This window comes from Anomalospiza imberbis, chromosome 7 (assembly GCF_031753505.1).
Source record: "Anomalospiza imberbis isolate Cuckoo-Finch-1a 21T00152 chromosome 7, ASM3175350v1, whole genome shotgun sequence".
NCBI classification, from domain to species: domain Eukaryota; kingdom Metazoa; phylum Chordata; class Aves; order Passeriformes; family Viduidae; genus Anomalospiza; species Anomalospiza imberbis.
This window is the reverse complement of record NC_089687.1, coordinates 24,756,635-24,774,884: the sequence shown is the minus strand read 5'-3', so window position 1 is coordinate 24,774,884 and position 18,250 is coordinate 24,756,635. Positions and strand designations below refer to the sequence as shown.

The 18,250-nt window shown below is 37.8% G+C and overlaps 1 protein-coding gene across 10 annotated transcripts in view; it reads right to left on the bottom strand.

Moving 5' to 3' along the window:
- NBEAL1 (neurobeachin like 1) overlaps positions 1-18,250 on the bottom strand; it is a 77,620-nt gene that overhangs the window by 5,201 nt on the left and 54,169 nt on the right. For 6 of the 10 annotated variants that reach the window (XM_068196047.1, XM_068196046.1, XM_068196049.1 and 3 more), the window contains 19 exons: positions 17,777-17,925; positions 16,805-16,938; positions 16,019-16,120; positions 14,768-14,863; positions 14,538-14,662; positions 13,169-13,309; positions 12,944-13,074; positions 11,810-11,919; positions 11,137-11,254; positions 10,402-10,499; positions 9,995-10,111; positions 9,409-9,498; positions 8,160-8,269; positions 7,425-7,597; positions 6,893-6,987; positions 4,982-5,098; positions 4,143-4,304; positions 2,925-3,073; positions 2,039-2,268 (listed from right to left, as the gene is read on the bottom strand). In XM_068196047.1, coding sequence (XP_068052148.1) covers positions 2,039-2,268; positions 2,925-3,073; positions 4,143-4,304; positions 4,982-5,098; positions 6,893-6,987; positions 7,425-7,597; positions 8,160-8,269; positions 9,409-9,498; positions 9,995-10,111; positions 10,402-10,499; positions 11,137-11,254; positions 11,810-11,919; positions 12,944-13,074; positions 13,169-13,309; positions 14,538-14,662; positions 14,768-14,863; positions 16,019-16,120; positions 16,805-16,938; positions 17,777-17,925 — 2,447 coding nt within the window. Of the gene's footprint in view, positions 1-2,038; positions 2,269-2,924; positions 3,074-4,141; positions 4,305-4,981; positions 5,139-6,892; positions 6,988-7,424; positions 7,598-8,159; positions 8,270-9,408; positions 9,499-9,994; positions 10,112-10,401; positions 10,500-11,136; positions 11,255-11,809; positions 11,920-12,943; positions 13,075-13,168; positions 13,310-14,537; positions 14,663-14,767; positions 14,864-16,018; positions 16,121-16,804; positions 16,939-17,776; positions 17,926-18,250 lie in introns of those variants that run through there. The other 4 variants (XM_068196048.1, XM_068196051.1, XM_068196050.1 and 1 more) reach the window with 3 other exon arrangements.

The window sequence follows — 18,250 nt, the reverse complement described above, 5'->3', positions numbered from 1 at the left end:
GAAAAAAATAGACAAGATGCAGGACAGTCACAGCAGAATAATGGAAAAAGAGAAAGGTTATCTCCTGGTGTCAAATTTACACAGTCTTCCAAAGATCCTGGGTGAAGTGCTCAGAAGAATGTTTAAAGCAGAAGTAATTCATAGGGAGTATTCCATAGGATAAGACAGATAACAAGCAACCAGAGGCCATATTAAATCCAGCATCTGGTAGGTCTACAATCTGACAACAGTTTGTAAGAAACTCTTCATTACCTAAGCACAAGGTTGATGATTGGCCAGTAGTGATCAGCCTGGCAGCTGATTAGATTCTGAAATTCCCTGCAGTTCAATAAATAAGATCCATGCCTTTACAAGTTTGAGAACAGTTCCTCACAGTTACTACTAAAATGTTACCTGCTTCAGAGCTGTATCAGCACTGCAGCAGTGTTCTAGAAAAGACACAGCACTGACCAGGATTAACACTAACAAGTGGTAATTGCCCAGACTTCTGCAACATCCAAAACAGCTAAGTAATTGTTCAAAATACAAAAGTGTTTATTATACTCCATATTAGAATCTGTCAGTGCAGAAACACTAAAGGCCAATCTTAATAGCAAGCAGCATTTCACTTTTTGTACATTAAAGCAAGTCTGTGCTAAAGATCCAGTCCTTTGTCCTAAGGATCAATATCACCACTGAAAGCTGGAGCTACAACTCTGTCTTCTGTATACAGATAAAGTTCCAGGAATTAACACATTCCTTCCAAACTAATTCATTCAACAAACGAACATCCACACATACACACACTTTTCAAATATATTGATTGATGCCATTATAGAAAACTAGAAAATCTGGGACATAATGTTGTTCCTTATGTTTGTGTTTAAAAAAAAAATCTATTTACACAGATACTAAGCTTGCATATCATCTGAACTGTAAACAGAAAATCCTGGGAAAAAAGTCATTGGAAAGCCTCTATAACCATAAAAGGAATCCAGTCTTTGAAACATCACTTTCTGCATAGTTAGAAAAATAGATGTGATTAAAAAATTAAAATAAGAAAACAAATGCCTTCAGTCTAATGATACACACAAACTTCAGCCTACAAAAGATCTTTTCTATGGAATAGGAAGCTTAGAAATGACAGTGGCTTTAAAACTGCTGTTACAACCATATGTTTAACCACATAATACTCGGCTCATTTTCAATTCTACGATAGAAAACAAAGTCAGTGGAAATCTCCCCTCCACATCCAGCGCAAGCAAAATCAGACTACCGTTGTGTGAATATTTTTCCAATATTAAACTATGTATCTCCTAGCAAGAACATTTAAAAATATTGACAAATAAAGTTGCTCTGTTTTCACATTTAAAATATAAATTTGAATTAATACACACTCTTCTGGCATGTAGTAAAGATCATGCAAAAGTGATAATCACATTTTCAAATAAATACACAGCAGCACAACAGAGATTGTGTTATAAAGATAATAAGCAGTTTTAAGTTAACTGAAGTACTTTGAAAGTCATGACAAGAAGTAATGAAAGCAAAAACTATGGTTTTGCACAAGAAAAATTTGGCACATCTATTTGAGAGATGGATGCTCTGTAATTGATATTGCATATGCAGGACCACGAAATTTATATTCACGATATGGAGCACAAGCATACTGGGAACCTACAGAAGTGATTCCCTATGCATTGCCATTAGAGACTCTCAACAGAAAGAAGTAATACCTTTTTCCCCAACATCAGTCAATGCATATTAAAAGATATCTGATAGAAACCATAACAAAATAAAGTAGCTCTCTTTCATTTCCAATTTTCTTCTGGAAATTTTTTTCATCAGGATGAGGCTGACAACACTATCCCATTCAGAAAACGTTAGCTATTATGACTTTGCTTATTCAGATGTGAGTGATAAAGTCTGGAGGTTAGTCCAGCTGAGCTTCCCATGAGCGATCCCTATACACCTCTGATTCTTAATCAGAACTTTCAGTAGAGCAGTTTCAAAGGTTATTTGTTTCCCCCTGAAAACTGAAACTTGCTCTTAAATTTACCCTGCCATAGAGGAGACCTCTTGCTCAACTGGAAAGCAGAAATAAGTGAACTTCCCACTGTTCGGTAGAAAAAGTTCTTGATGGTGGGTTTTACCTCTGCTGGCTTGCCAACACCAACGATAATCAACTTGCCGTCCTCCAAGCCAACAAGGATGTGGCTGTACTCTTTGGTGACAGAAATGCAATGGATTGGCAGTCTCATGGCTAAGGGAGAGATGCTCAGACTCAGGCTGAAAGGAACAAAAACCATAGAGAAAAAGTACATCATGTATTTGCTTGCACATACTGCAAAGAATCACATGTAAGTGAAATTGCTGTCCACGGGATGCACTGTAAAACGCAGTTTCTCAAGGATAAAATTTGCAGTTTCAATTATCTAATTGTATCCTAATAATCTAACTGTATCCCAAAACAGAGCTTCAATAACAAGAACAGATGTGGATATGTTAAGTCAGTAAGCTAAGACATTTTCATTGAAGAACAGTGACATTAGTCCCACAGCTGCCTAAGTGAAACATCCCTCCCCTTCTGAGGAGCAATGGAGCTCTACAGAGCTAAGCAGTAAGTGGAGCTTAAAACTCAGTACAGAACCACGTGAGGCTTGATCCTGCAGTTGCTGAGCTCCTTGTGACTAATCACAGCAGTCTGCACACTGACAGCTCCTCCTGTCAGCTCTAGGTGTTTAATTGGGATAAATGTCTGGCAAGAACGAGATCTGTTACAACCTCTCATTTTATCTTTCTCCACACCTTAGTTCTGCCAAAACCATTTTTTGGGGGGGAACACAGAAAAAGCAACATCTATCACCTATAGCACCAAGCAAAGTTTATTACACAGCTCTATGAGCCTCCACATATGTATCTCAGTAAAAATGGTGGTCCATTACCTGTAGAGATCCCGTATGGAAAGAAATCCCTGCAAGCTGCCCATGACGATATATTCGCCAGTTACACACAGATCGGACACTTCCTCCTTCAGAGTCTCAGAACCCAGATATTTCCCATTGACAGAATAGAGATGTAATGCATTCTTATCCTGAAGAGATCAAAAATAAATGTGTCACAGAGGACTGATAGGATGAAGAGTGTTGTACTTGTATCTTTTGCTCATTAAAAGGCACTAAGATGGCAACAACCCACAGACAATAACATTAACAACAGGCTCCCTGTTGAAGGACACAAGAGTAGTGAGCCTATACTCAATGTGTGTGGAGGTAAGGTCCTGTATGGAAATTTTTGAAGCTACCTCTTGATGCAACATTGTAGTCCATTTAATCAATTCTAAATTTCCTGGAAACATTCATGGATTTAATAGACAGGTCCCAATTTTATAATAACTCTTGTTAAGAAAGAAGAAAGCAAGATTGCACTCATCTTCAGCTTTGCTACCACCCTCCTTCCCCTCTCCTGCCCTCCTAAATCCAAAAGCAGAAGGAAACAAGCATATTTCCACAGAGCTAGATCCAAAAGCATTTTCTAGACAAGCCAATGACTTCTTGCTGGATTATAGATACAAATAACAAAACCATCTTAAGTTCCTCCAGCCTGGCATAACCTTGTATCTCTTCCCTCCCCATCTTTCTAATGTAGTTAGAATGCCTACATCAGAGGTTTGTTTCCAAGAAATCTCCCATGTTTCAAGAAATCACAACAGCTCTACCATTATTAAAGCAACTACACAGCTCAACAGACACAACCTTATGGCTCTATCTCCAATCCCAAACTAGGAAACTCTGTGGACACCAGCATCTTGCACCCGGAACTTGCTGCTCTCCTTATAAGCCTCTGTTCCTGTGCACAGTGGAACTTGTTTCCTCTAGTTTTTCAGTCCAAAGTGGATCTTCCAGGAAGATTCATTAGTGTATGCTTGAGCATCTTCCTTGCAGGTGTTTGGAGATCTTCATGAAACTCACAGGAGCACAATATGCCTGTCACTTACCTTTAACCAAATTTCACTTAAATTGGCCAGCAAAATTAAAAAAATATTGAAACTGTCACTGCACGCTCAAAAAGCCTCCTTACTACAGGAAATGAGATAAAGTTAGATACACTTATGATTAAAATCTTCAGTGACAGAAACAGAGGTTTTCCACAAACTTAAGTACCTTGAGAGTAGTCTTTCCTTCCACGCTGGTGTGGACAACTATATGGCCTTCCCAGGACACAGCCAGATTGGGAACAGTCAGCAGGAGAGAACTCTCACAAGGTGGTCGCAGAGTCCTCACATACTGACCTTTCCGAATGGTGCGGACAATGACGGTGCCATCCTGCAGCAACCACATTTAGGGGAGTTGATATGCAGCAGGAGAGTTATCACAACACTCAGCATTTACATACACAGGATGCAGGGAATACTTTCAATGCACCTCAATCCTTAATGGGAGATAAGGACTCCTGAGCATTAGGAACTCTACACAAAGCCTGCCCCTCAAGACCATGTACTATAGGCATATGAAAAAAAAATGCAAGTAGGGCAGGAGGGAGGACAGGCAGCAAATCAGCCACTTCACAGGTCACATTTCTGGGCAGGCATTACATGGAGTACAAAGCCAGAGTTCAACAGCCTGCCTGTGCAGTACAGTAAGGCAGACCATGAGCAAGTGGCACAGAACCTTCAGGGTTAACACAGCAGGGAAGAAACAATCAGAATACTATTGCTATGAGAAGCTTAAAATCTCAAAAAAAGTCCACACATATTAAAGTTCATCTGTGCAGAATAACACCACAGAGTAGGTGAGGCCTATGCTCTGCACAGGAGTTTGAGACAGTCTGATTTAAGCAGACAGCAAAGGGGATGGCACATATCTTCTTGATAAACAAGGCTTATGAAAAAGATTGTGAAATAGTGACTTTTTTCTATTACTCTTAATCAACTTCAAATACCTTGTATGGTTTGAGTTCAGTTGAGAAAAGACAAAAAAAGGACAAGTAGGAAGGTGCTTACCCTGGATCCTGACACTGCCATATCCAGTTCAGTGCTGATGCCAACACTTGAAACTTCGTCAGTGTGCCCATAAAGGATCTGTAATGGCTTAGGTGCCAGGCCTACAGGCACTCCTCCCTGAGAGTAATAAAAAGTGCAATGATACATTCTCTTGCAGCTGAAGGACAAAGAAAAAATGAACTTCTGGTATCTTCAGTACTAGTTGTGTGAGGTGTATATCTGAGAGAGGTCAAAGCCAAAGGCATAACGCACCACTCCAATATCTATGTATTACCCTCTATGTCAGCTCCTCACTTACTGAAATCCCAAGAATGAATGAACATGTAGTGGGTGTGAGAGACAACTTTACTTTGCTGACTCCTTCCTATCCCTGCAGGTGACCAGGAGTGCAAGGACAACAGTGAGCAGGCCTTACAGGAGCTGTTCACATACCCCATCAACACGCGTTCTTCACCTGTGCACCTGGGCTTGTCCGGTTCTTAGAGTTTACCCTGGAATCAAGAACTATCTTCCCAATCAAGCTTAAAAAAGCTGAAATTTACTTTTATTTTACTTCAAATAACAGCAACTATTTCCATTTTCCAAGGAAAAGGAAGCAAACAGTATTTCTCAGTGACTTCCATTCGTATGATACACAAATCTTGGAATAATGCTCATTAAAAATAGCAATGTCCCCACGTAACAGCAGGGTATCACAGCTTTTGTCCCAGTGAGTGTACTGTCAGCATATACAGACTTATTCTCAAACCAGTTCTAAGGAAAGAAGTGTCCTTAGAGAGAAGGTACTGTAAATAGTTCTACAGAGAACTAATTATTTTAATTTCTGTGATAAAAATTTGTTTGCCAATCAGGCCCTGAAAGCCTGAAGCAGGAATACAGAACAAGTGTCAAAATACAGAAGGTGTCACTGCAGAGAAGACAAGTAGAATGGAAATGCCAGTACACAGTCCATTGCTGCCACTTTGTAAAGACCGAGATAAAAGTCTCACAAGAAACATTTACTATGCATAAAATAGCACTTATATATCAAATTAATAAAAAATCTTAAGGAAAAGCACTTCTAAATAAAGACCATTTCCAGAGTGTGAGTTAACTCACCATGAAAAGAAAAACTAAAAAATCCCCAACATTTATCCCCACTTGAGACAAAAAGCTACTCATATGAGCACTAAGGTCTTACTTTTTTTAACCATGCACTGTTACTTCAAAGTACCTCTTTACAGAATTATAAATACTCCCACCATAAAGACAGCTTCCACAAAAGCACATGCAGTTATGCACCACTCTGCTGCTTTAATGTGCTGACTTTAGTTCCACGATAAGAACAAGATGACTTGAGGAAATCTACTGTCCAAAACATGACAGCTTCCCTCTGCAATTAATCCTACTTGTATATCTTATATGCAGCAATCACAAATCAGCATTTAAATGCATAATGATGGAAACAGCTTCACATTTTGAGTGTAAGTACACACGTTGATTACACAAGTACTTTCACTGTGTGAAAGCATGAGACCAATATTAAAGAATTTTCAAATGCCAGTGCAAAAGCAGGTAATAGACAGTGCTGTCTTTGCTGTAGTCATCAATACCTACCACAGAGAAAAAGCAGTGCTAAAATGCAACTACCAGGAGTGAACAACTGCCTAGAAATGTAAAATTCTTATTTGTCTGCCCTGAAAATTATCTGTGAAATCTTTAAGAGAGCCTCTAAAATAATGCACTTCGGCTATATAGTAACTAATATGTATAGTACTTCAGAGAAGACAATGGGAGTAAAATTACTAAGCTAATTTATTTTAGTGCATTATCTTCCCTACAAACCTGAAAATAAATCAATAAAACACAATAGCAAAACAGAGGAAAAAAATAGATCCAGAAACTGCTTCTGAGTATGCCTAAATAACCCACCTGCTGAACTATCTGCCATATCATACAGGTAGTATCTCTGGAGCCTGAAATTAAATGAATTCCACAGTAGTCTATTGCCAAGCAGGTCACAATATCTAGACAAAGAAAAGAAGACAAAATTGTCACACGGGTAATTTAGACTAATTTCCCACAGACTGACAATGTGGATACAATTTGTCACACTGTATCCTGATTTGCAGTCAGCATGAAATACTCTGCTGTGATAAGGGCTGGTGACACTATTAAACAATTACATCATCATACAGCCAAATGTACCCACTTGACACATTCAGCTTTGCTACCTAAAAATAGCAGGCAAGCCTTATTTTGAAACTGCATCAAAGCACCAGTCCAATGACTGAAAAGCCATGCTCAAGTATTTATGTATATTCACAATTCAAGCATTCTTCTGTTCTTATGCTGCCATTCCTTTACAACTGCTACACTTGTGTGCCCAGGGGACATGGCTCTATTCTGGGAACACCAAGTAACACACATAACCCTTTCCATTTCCCAACACAGAGTGACTGACCCATGTGCCTGATGTGCTGTCCCATCAGTTTGCCTTTCGTAAGGGACGTCACTCGGATGCTGTTGTCCCAGTGTCCGCCACTGAAGAGCAGCTTTGCGTCATGGGACACTGCAAACAGCTTGGAGGTGATCTCCAGCCCTGGGGCAAAAGGACCACTCATGCTGCGCTGTGTTCTGCAGGCAAACGATGAGCGGTTAACAGCAATCTGGCTTCACATTCACATTTTGCACTTCCTCTGTCTTTAAACATCAGTAATTAAATCCATCTACAGAAGAGGCTACACCCATGGAAAAACTCTCACTGCCACTAGTGACTAGAAGCAAGATTTCATCTTAGATTTTTTTCAGTCTTTTACACAATTGGGTAACTCACGTCCCTACTAAGCATTGTAACATTAAAGACAAAAAGGAATATCCTAAAAACAAAAAACCCAAACTCACCACATATGCCTATGTATTACTATAGCAAAAGAATGTATGAAGACTATCTCAGATTTCACAATGAGCTTTTATGATTGCAAATTAGAAGTAGCTCTAAGAATGGAGCCTGAAATGCCACTTACATAACTCTAGTACAATGCTACTACAGATTAGAGGTAATATTACTGAACATCAGAAGATGCATTCTTAGGTGAAAATTCAGACAGTGAAAACAGTATTTTCACTGATTTTCAACAATTACTGTATTTCATTATTTTAGATGCATTCCTCTGTACCCGCCTCAAAATTTGCTTACTTGGGATTTGTCACTGTTGTATCTTTGATGAATGTAAAATAGTTGGAAATATTTTTGTCATAAGGCAGCCAACCATGAGTTCCAATAATGCAGTTCAGACTTGTTGTTACCTAAAAAAGTTTAATGAAAAAGTTGATGAAACCCAAAGGTTTATTTTCTGCTAGCCTTGATGCTAAGGGAGCTTGCATAAAGTCCAGCAGAAGCTTCTTGAAAACCTATCACATAGGAAAAAGCACATGAACCTCTCCCTGAAGAAACAAATCAATAAAAAATCCCACTCAGATGAGTTAATCCACATGTGGTACATAGAACCACATTAGAATAGTCTGTGTTCTACATAGGTTGGAGAAGTTGGGGTAGGAAGGATGGGAGGAGACAAACACTAAAAATCCCAGCCAACCAACCCCTCTCCAACATTTAATTACAAGTCAGTCCTTTAGTTTAAGCTGCTGCTTCTTCTCTGAATATTAACTGTTAATAGTAAACATATTAACATAGGAAGTTTAACAACCATTGTACTACAGTTTCATTTCTGAGGAAGTAACAAAGGAATCTAAATACTCAAGGTTACTTTCATTAGATATTTATGAAAAACACAAGGAGAATTTTAGATGCATTCAAATAACCTATGAATGTACCACATTAAGCCAAGACAATAATTCTGACAAACAAGATAGGAATATTGGAATATTCTTTCCTGCAAAACAGAGGTATTATTGCACTGGGGCCAATGTCTAGGCCATATATACAGACGCAAATACAAAACCACTGTTCTCCTTTCATTATTTGGTATCTGCCATAGTACAAGATTGTGTGTCAGTGCAAGAGTTAGTTTTAGGAACAGTGCAGGCCTTTGGAATGTGCATGCACCAGATATGGTACAGTTTAATGTACAGGTTGGAAAGCAATGACAAACAATGACACCATTAATAACTCAATGCTGTAATTTTAAATCTGGGCTGCACTGCATTAGCAAATCGGTTGTTGCAGGGAAGTTGATCAAGTGGCAACTTACAATATGCCTCACTGTAATTTACAGTCATATCTCATCAGCTCTTAAATGCCATTCAACAAATCAGCCTGGCTTCTACTTGGCAGATAAATATTTAACTTAACTGACATTTGCTATAGGTTAAAGGAACACATTTGAAGAGGAACAGTTAAGAAATGTTTCTCTACAAGCTGCATAAAAAAATAAACTCATTTGACTATCTGCAGTTTAAGAACAGTATTGACACATGCAACTCACCAAGATCTCTGGGCTTCCCTGAGAAATAAAGGAACGTGACTGATTCCTGGGGACAACAGCTTTGACAATGGGCACACCATCACTAATTCCCTAGGAGAAAGGACATGGGTTTGATCTGATTATATCCAAAAGCTAAAGGTAAAATCGAGAACCTGTAAAGAGTACGATGCAAAGCCTCTGGAAGCAGTGTCAGACCTGCTGAGCACCCTATGGCATTGGCACACACCCATTCAGTTTGTGCACGTAAGCTTCATCACAAACACTGTAAATGAAACCCTGAGCCCAATCAAGGAGTTTAACTACCAAGTTCAGTGAGTCCTCACACACCACCAGTGAGGGTTTGCAGCTTTCTTGGTGTGGTGACTAATTTAATACTCAAACAACACCCACACAAGCAGCCAGCAGATTATGGGATTCAACCTCTATGAAGCCAACTAAAAAGACAGAGCTCATTTAATACACATTGCATTCTAAAATATCCTCTCTAAATAGGAAGCAAGTTTATTTTCATCTAGGTTGTGACCTTTTGTTTCAAGTACATCAAATTTCAGATTAGACTTCAAATAATTTCAAGTAACACATCTACCTCTATGAAGAATGACTTCAGCTCAGTGAGGTGTTGGAAGAGATTCAGAGTAGAGGTATCACTTTTAGTTAGTCTTTGTACTACCTCTTCTGCTGACAGCCTTTGTGGATGGGGCTCCTAGGAGGCAATATTTGAAGGAGTAACAAATTAGACTAGTTTATCAATTTGCTCAGTGCACATGAGATACTCAGAGTCTTAATGGGAAAACAGTTTTAAACACCTAATATCCCCTCTTGAAGTAAATTAATTTATTTTGAAAATGGATTATTTGGTAATGTGGCAAAGATTTAATGTTGCTAAAATTACAAACCATTACCTTAAAAACCACTGTTTTTTTTCAGAAGCCCCTGTAACTCAGCTGTATTTAACCACAAAGGTCTGGTTGAGAGGGAGCAAAAGAGCAGTACCTTTAACAGCTGACAGGGAGTTTGCCCAAAATTGTTTATCATCCCTTCTAAAGCCTTCCTTTCTTTCTCATCTGTTAAAGCATCCAAATCCACAGCCCCTGGATCACAATCAGAACGATGAAGAGTAGGGAAAAAAAAAAGAACACAATCCAAACAACTTATTAAGAACCAATATGGTCAACTTAATTTACTTGCAGCATTATGACCCTTTACCCCCAGAAAAGCCCCAGACAATGCATCCATTTAAAATACAGTCTGAAAACTCCACTCTGCATGTGGAATTTTAACTGTATGTCAGGGCAAGAATTGCAGGCCTTTGTCTTATCAAATGAATTTAATTTACCTCATTGCAAGCAACAAGTAGCACACAAAAACCACCCAAAAGTTAGCTTTGAAATTAACAGATTAAATTTGTCTCTAATATTAGTTGCTTTTAAGCAATGTGCCTGAACTCTAAACCATAAGATACCTCTTCCCACAAATGCTTTTAAGCAAGTAGGTGGCAAGAAAATCCAGTAACTTTTAGGAAAAAAGACAAGAAACTGTAACAGCCCTCCTTTAAAAAAACTATCTTTTTTGATGACACATTACAAGGTTTGCTGCCATACTTCATCTATAAATCTGCTGCCTTACCATATGCCACTGAATGGTACACTCACAAATCAAGTGTCTACTGTCTAATAATGAAAACTCATCAGCCTGATGACAATGACAAGAGAACATGCTGCTTTGTACCTTCATAAGTACAATAGTAGAACACATTGAGCGCCTCCACTGCAGCTGGTCCCCTCTGCTTGTAGCCAAAAATCAAATCTATCCATTCATGAAGATGAGCAGAAACATACTCAGATTCCTAGAAAGAAAAAATGGTCTTGTAAGAATAAGAGAAATACTGCTCCCATCTTGAAGTTTTTACTATTCTGTGTGGAAAAGATGCAATTTCTAAATTAAGAGTATCCCCTAAATTAGGTATTTAGCAATGCACAGGGCAGAAGCATAAGAATCTTGTCTGTTATGGGCAGTAACTGCCAGGTAAGAGGGAAAATCAATACAGTGACACAAGAGGCACGCACTATTGAAATGCACTGTGCAAGGGAAGGTAACCTGCCAGCTCCCTAACAGCAGACAGAGTCATCTTTAAATAGTAAAGGAACACTACCCACCTACCTCTGCATTTTATCTCCTAGGACAGCAAATGCCCAAATCATTAGTGCCCAAAATGCCCAAGAGATTAAATTCTCTTTTCAGCATTTCATCAATATGCACAGAGCTTTTAACTGGAAGTTCTAATGTCAAATGCAACCATAACTCTGGTTTGTATGTCATCCCACTTGTTTTACATTTAAGCCACAGTAGCAATGTGCAGGTGCACTTAATGTGCAGGTCACACATACAAACAACATCTTACCAGAGCCTTCCTGTGTTTATTTATAAAGTCTTCTGGGGAGTGGGCCCACTTAGGCAGAACAACATCATTTACCACCTCTTTGGACATTTGAAGCTGGCCTAAGTTAAAACCTGATGATAAATTCAGAAAAGTTTTAGAGTTGCTACAAAATATTTCAAGTACCTTGATTTCTCAATAAACATTAAAAATCATTATTTTCTCAATGCAAGAGAAGGATATTGAAAAGTTATTAATATAAATCCCTAATGACTCTACCAGTGACATAGGAGGCTAAGTTCAGTTCTGCATGTTTACAATTTTAAATGATAATGGATAACAATTATCCAAAACATCTAAATGATTTTGAAGCATTAGTCCCAACCATAGAAGTAGTATTAATCTTTTACACATCCATCTGTAAACATATCTGCATTTGCTTGTTGTAAACATAATTGCATATTGCAATTTTCCAGGATTAAGAGTCCAAAACACTTCAAGAAGGTTATTCATAAGAAGGCAGTTACTTAGAATTTTAAATTGTTTTAAAGTCAAGGCTTTTAAGAAGTCTGAAATCTCACCAGCTACCATTGAAACAACTCTAAATACTTAAATGACTTGAAAGTGGGACTTGGGAGTTGTCAATTTTTCTAATTTAGAGCTCTAGTAGATTGTAGCAGCACAAACATATAAATCCATTTTCAAATTGAGCAAAGATAGAGAAACAAATCACTAAACAATAAATGTGAATTTAAAAAGGAGTCTCGTCAGAATGCAGGATATTGTCTTTTCAATCAGCATTATAATAATTACAATTAATCTCTTTTAACTTTTGCTAAGTATTTAATCAGTATTAACTATTACTAACTTTTTCAAACATTCCAGTGAGCATCTCTGATCTCTCCACCTGGTAAACAACACTATTTTTAGCCATTCTTAAGCCCATAGCCTGAATTTTAAACTACGTTTAGGCTGCTGCTTAACACAACTGGTATCTTCACTAAACAGTTTAAAGCCAGTATCACGATTAATGTCTACAATCACACCACAAAGTTTAAACAGTAAGTGTTCCTTAGCATTCACAAATGGCTGTAACAATTCTCTCCTGAAGAATACAGAAACAGTTTCCTGTGAGAATATTCTTAGGAGTCAGTTTACCGTTTTGATTCTCCAAGAATTCTGGAAAGTAGAAGAATTCTGGGATAAGTTCCTTGACATCATTGGGGTTGTCCATGAGTGCCTGCCAGGTAGCAGGAATAGAGTGGAACTGTCTGTCAGCACAGTCAAATCTGAGGATCAGAAAACTCAGGTTAGACTTGGATGATTCCCTCAGTAAAAGGACAAGGAAGAAGCAGGAAGGGGCTGCTTATTTGCTCAGCATACCTGCCACTCTGAAGCTGGATGTGAAGTGTTGTGAAAGGCTCTACTCGAATGAGGTAATGCATGACACCAGCAGCATTCGAGTAATGTGTCCCATAGTGAAATTTGTCAATCATCCCAAGAGGATCCTCAAAATTCTCGTATCTGAAAAAAGAAATCTTTATAAATTCAACCAGGCATTATGGTTGATTTACATCTGGATTAGGTTTATTCCAGGCAAAGATTCAAAAGAAATGACCGCAGCAATCTATGAGAGAAAAATAGATTGAGTTCCATCAGACACAAAGATTCCAAATCTTACTTAGGAAGTCCCTAAGAAAAAGACTGCTGAAAGATAAAAATGTACACCAGATGAAGCCTTTGCATGCCTGTTATACTCTTCCCTAGGCATTTGCTATCAGCTGTCAGAAACCAGACAACGGGTAGACAGGACTGATGATTTTATACAACAGACCAACACACCTCACACCACTAAAATTAATATTTACTAGTGAATAGACTTGTGATGGTTTCCTGCAAGATTTAGGAAATGTGTTTGACAGTGCAGGATGCAGAAGAGAGATCTTTTTCACACTCAAGATCAAGAGAGATCTTTTTCACACTCCTTTTCTACTGGCAAACTCACTCTACCATGCCACCATCTGGCTGATACATTCCTCGGTCCCACAAGGCTGGTAAGAGAAATTCTAATTAAACATACTTCTAGAGAACCCACTTCTTTACAGTCAGGATAGAGCCTCGTCATTCAAAGGAAATTCTCCAAGTTCCAAGTTTTCAGAAGATTTTAGAAGACACCTGGTTGCAGTCTGGTACGACAGCACACTCACTCCCCAGACTAGCAAACAAGGAGAGATCACTACACTGCTATGTGGGTGTAAGTGCCTGTCACTGGTACCTACAGAGGACTTGCTGAAAGTCACTTGAGACATATTTTATTTTGAAGATAATAATCTATGGTTGAAAAAAAGAGGAAGCATAGATTTAGGATCAATGCTATCTCTTAGCACAGGCAGCTCAACTCAGCAGTATGATTTCACCTTCCTTAGTTTGAAGCAGAAATGGGACATGTTTTTTCAAGCTGCTGAGCCATTAAATTGTTTTTACAGTCTTTCAGTTTTTCATGTCCATAGCTGAGAAACAACTGAAAATTTACAACAGTAAGTTTTGTCCTTTCACTGCCATATAACTGAGTGCTATATAATATAGCCTGAATGCAGCAGGAACAACAAACCAACCACATGTGCAAGTGCATCTGTTATGTCATAAAACCAGCTTCAAAAATGTCACTGTCACAACTTTATTTTTTAAATGTGTTATTAGCCTAGAGGCTCAGAAAAGACCAAGAAATATAACCGAGGGTTCAAATACATACTTCTCTTTCACAGTCTTAGCATTCTTCTCATTCACCACACCTATAGGTTTGGACAGGTCCCTAAATACTGCAGGATTATTCAGGTCCAGTTCTTCTGAGGTGTAATCTCGTAAAATCCAGGGAAACTAAACCAAAAAAGTAAGTCAAACATCAGAGATTAAAAATACAGTCTTCAAAACAGAAAAAACACATACCTTTGGCAAAAATTTAAAAATTAACTTTTTAATTACCACAGGATATTGAGCAAGGTCATTGTAAGTTCGTCCTGCCATAGTGTTTAGCTGAATAAGGTAGTCAAAGTTGGATATTTCTCTATTCACCCATTTCTGAAAGACAAAGAAAGATAAAATCTAATTCAATATATCAAAGATATAATTATTACAGGTTACACATCTTGTCAGTGTCTGTCTGCCGGAGGACACCACTGGTAAATGAAAAGCACAAGACCACAAAAATTGTATGCAAGTCCAGATTCAATTTCTCATAATGAAGTTTATTCTCCCTTTGATTCAGTGATTGCACTATCTATATTTCATTGAAATCAGGTCCTGATTGGTGACAGTACTGTTTCAAATACAGAGCAGCAGACAATTAGTAACCTTTCTAAAAAGGAAAAGAAAAACAGGAAGTAAGAGAAACAAAGAAGGCAAGTACGCAGGTACTGATAAAGAGAACAGAACTTTGAAATCCATTAGACTGCTAAGATCAAGATTTATTTATAAATTATTGTCCCACTGGTTAACAGTACAGGTCAACAATTTGTAAACCAAATTGTCTGTGCACCTTTGTTTGCTCCATTATTATATTCTAAACCAAAGAACAGACACAGCTGTGCTCAGAAGGGCTCAGTATTTGTCTGTAGAGTGATGGAGATGTGTCATGACAGATGATATTTTCTCTGTGTAAATATACAACTCAATAGTTTTCACTGTCAGGAAAACAAAGAACAATCAAAGTATTTCCAATATTTTAAACTTATTTGTATAGCTTCCTCCCTCAGAGAAAACAATTTTGGCATAAAGAGACAGAAGATAAAAATATATTTACTATATTTAAAAATTTATCTGTGTTTATGGTAATACGGACATTTTGACATTTTCCTTTTTTACCAATATTACTAATTCCCACTTAATCTTCATGTGAATTTTGTTGAAAGCTCCATCATGAAAAGATAGCAGGGAAAATTATTTGCACATCAGGTAAAAGAAGTTTCAAAGCAGCACTCAAGATCATAGACTATAACCAGAAGCCAATCTGCCACAATTTATATCAATGTTAAAATGCCTGTCAATCTCATCACCAGAGCCTGGCTAAACCCATTTACCTGACTGTAAACACAAATCAAACCACCCTAAAAGTATGCACGTGAAAGTTCAGGGGCCAGGCTGAGGGTACAGAAGTTGACAGCTGCCATCTAAACACTGGGGGAGTCCTTCAAAAAGCAGAGGAATTCTTTAGACCACTGAGCTGAGGTCTCATACCTGCATCAAACCTGACGCTTTGAAAAGCTCCTGTGGCGATCTGGTCCCAGAAATGTTTGGAGAACGCAGTGACAATATCCGACTGTAGACTTTATTTCGTACCTGGCAGAAAACAGAACTAATAAAACAGTATTCTGGAGACTGAAGCTAGCAATTAAGCAACTTATCTGCTAATTAAAATATGAAATAAATACGACACAGTTACACTTTCAAGTACATTGATCTCTTGCTGTTTAAAACATTTGAACATGGATTGATGTGACATCCGTCACATCAAAACCAAACCACACAACATTTTCTAAGAACTGACCTACTATTAAACTGGCCAGCTAGTATGTAACTCACCCTAAGTTCTGAAATTTATCATAGTCCCTCATAAAAAGGATCACTGATATTACCCAGAGGGGGGAAAAAACTCACTACTCCTTAACCATCGAATATCAATGATTTCTAATGTTGTTGTAAAAAAGGAAGTCCCCTTTGATTTGTAATTTGTTCAGTCTTCAAAACATTTAGATTACTACTGATGTGATTTTAGTAAAATAATCATTCTGTATAACAGAGAGTGAAAGGAAAAAGGAAGATTTTGTTTCATCTATCTTTTCACAATTAATCAGTTTCTAGGTGCCAGACTGCAGTGTAGATTTCCATGATGACTATGTAAAGCAAACCTTTTGCTATTAGTGTTACAGTATTAAGAAAGGCACCAGACTCAAATACAATCACTGATCTTAAACTTAACCTCGTGCTTATTACATAAATCCGTGACATTTAAGAAACCCATACCTCCTTATTGAAGTTGAGGAAATAGTTGGTTTGATCCGTAAGGAAGATCTCCAAAGCTGACCTCCTCAGGTTGTACCGACGCAAATGGATCTCTCGAATTTGAGAAAGGTGCCATTTGAAATCAAAACCTACCCCTAGGAGGAACGCTGTGTTTACCGAGTTGGAATATACGTGAAAAAAACCCCTTTTCATACAGACACAGTGCAGTACCAGCTCCAATCACCTCAGAGTTATTCCTAGAAAAAGAAAGTCTTACAGCTGATGTGATTAACCGTTTTGCTAGGAAAATATTAATTTCAGATATTGTTGTGCTGAAAGAAATGAAGCAAGAAATATCTGATGGCATGTAGAATTTGGTTTTGCTTTCTGATTAAAGATATATTATAAATGTATTCTGTTGACAAAAAGTATGAACCCACCCCTTTTGCTTTCTTTAACAGGCTCAAACAAACTTTTATGTTTAGATTTCCCAAAGGCTGAACATTTTGGTATACTGATTTAGAAAATTTTACTATTGTTTGTCCAATTTCACTTCAGTGTTTTCATAGCCAGCTGTGTATGTTCTATTAAAGTTTCCTAAATTAATATAAATGATTAATGTTTACATACTACTACTTTTTAATCAATGCATAAGTACAACATTATTTGTTGTAGAAAGAGAACACAGAGGTGCCATTTACAAAGCAAAATAGAGGTAGTAACTTTTTTTTTTAATCAGGTTTTTAGTAAGCTATTTTTAAGAAATACTAAGAATAGTTCCTCAATTTACCAGCTCAGAAAGTACAGTTCCAGATTCTTGATTCTGAAGGGATCAGTCAGCCACTAACCATCAAGTGCACTATCAATTTTAAGTGCAGACCAACAACTTGTCTCTTTACAATTACTTTGACACTCATTTTCAAAACAAACTCAGCCTACTACAAGCAGAATGCTGAACTACACTGAAAATAGAGAGATATTAATCATGCTTACCTTCCTCCTTCTCAATGCTACCATCAAAGAAATAGATGTGCTGGGTAGTGACCTCCAGCCTGCCTGGTATCACATCAATTACTGTAATGAGTTCACAGTCTTCAGACAATATTAGCTTTTCTTTCTGGCTTTCATCATCCTTCTCATCCCTGCAAAAACACCACTAAGTGTTACAGGGTTGGGTAAATTTTACTGTTGCTTAGGTCCTTGGTGAGAGTACAGCTCAGAAATGAATCAAATTTGAATGGCATTAAAACTGCAACATAAACAATTCTATAAAGCTGCTTTTATCAGCAGTCTTGGGTGTTTCAGACTAGACCACAAATATCATTTCATAGCATCGCTCTTCAGTCTTGATATTTTGGTCTCAGGCACAGTGGACTTGATTTCATGTGAAGTATGAAAACATCAGGCTGCATTTCCCTTTCTAATTTAATTGTTAGGTGCTTAAGCTCTTTGGCCCAGGGTAGAGCT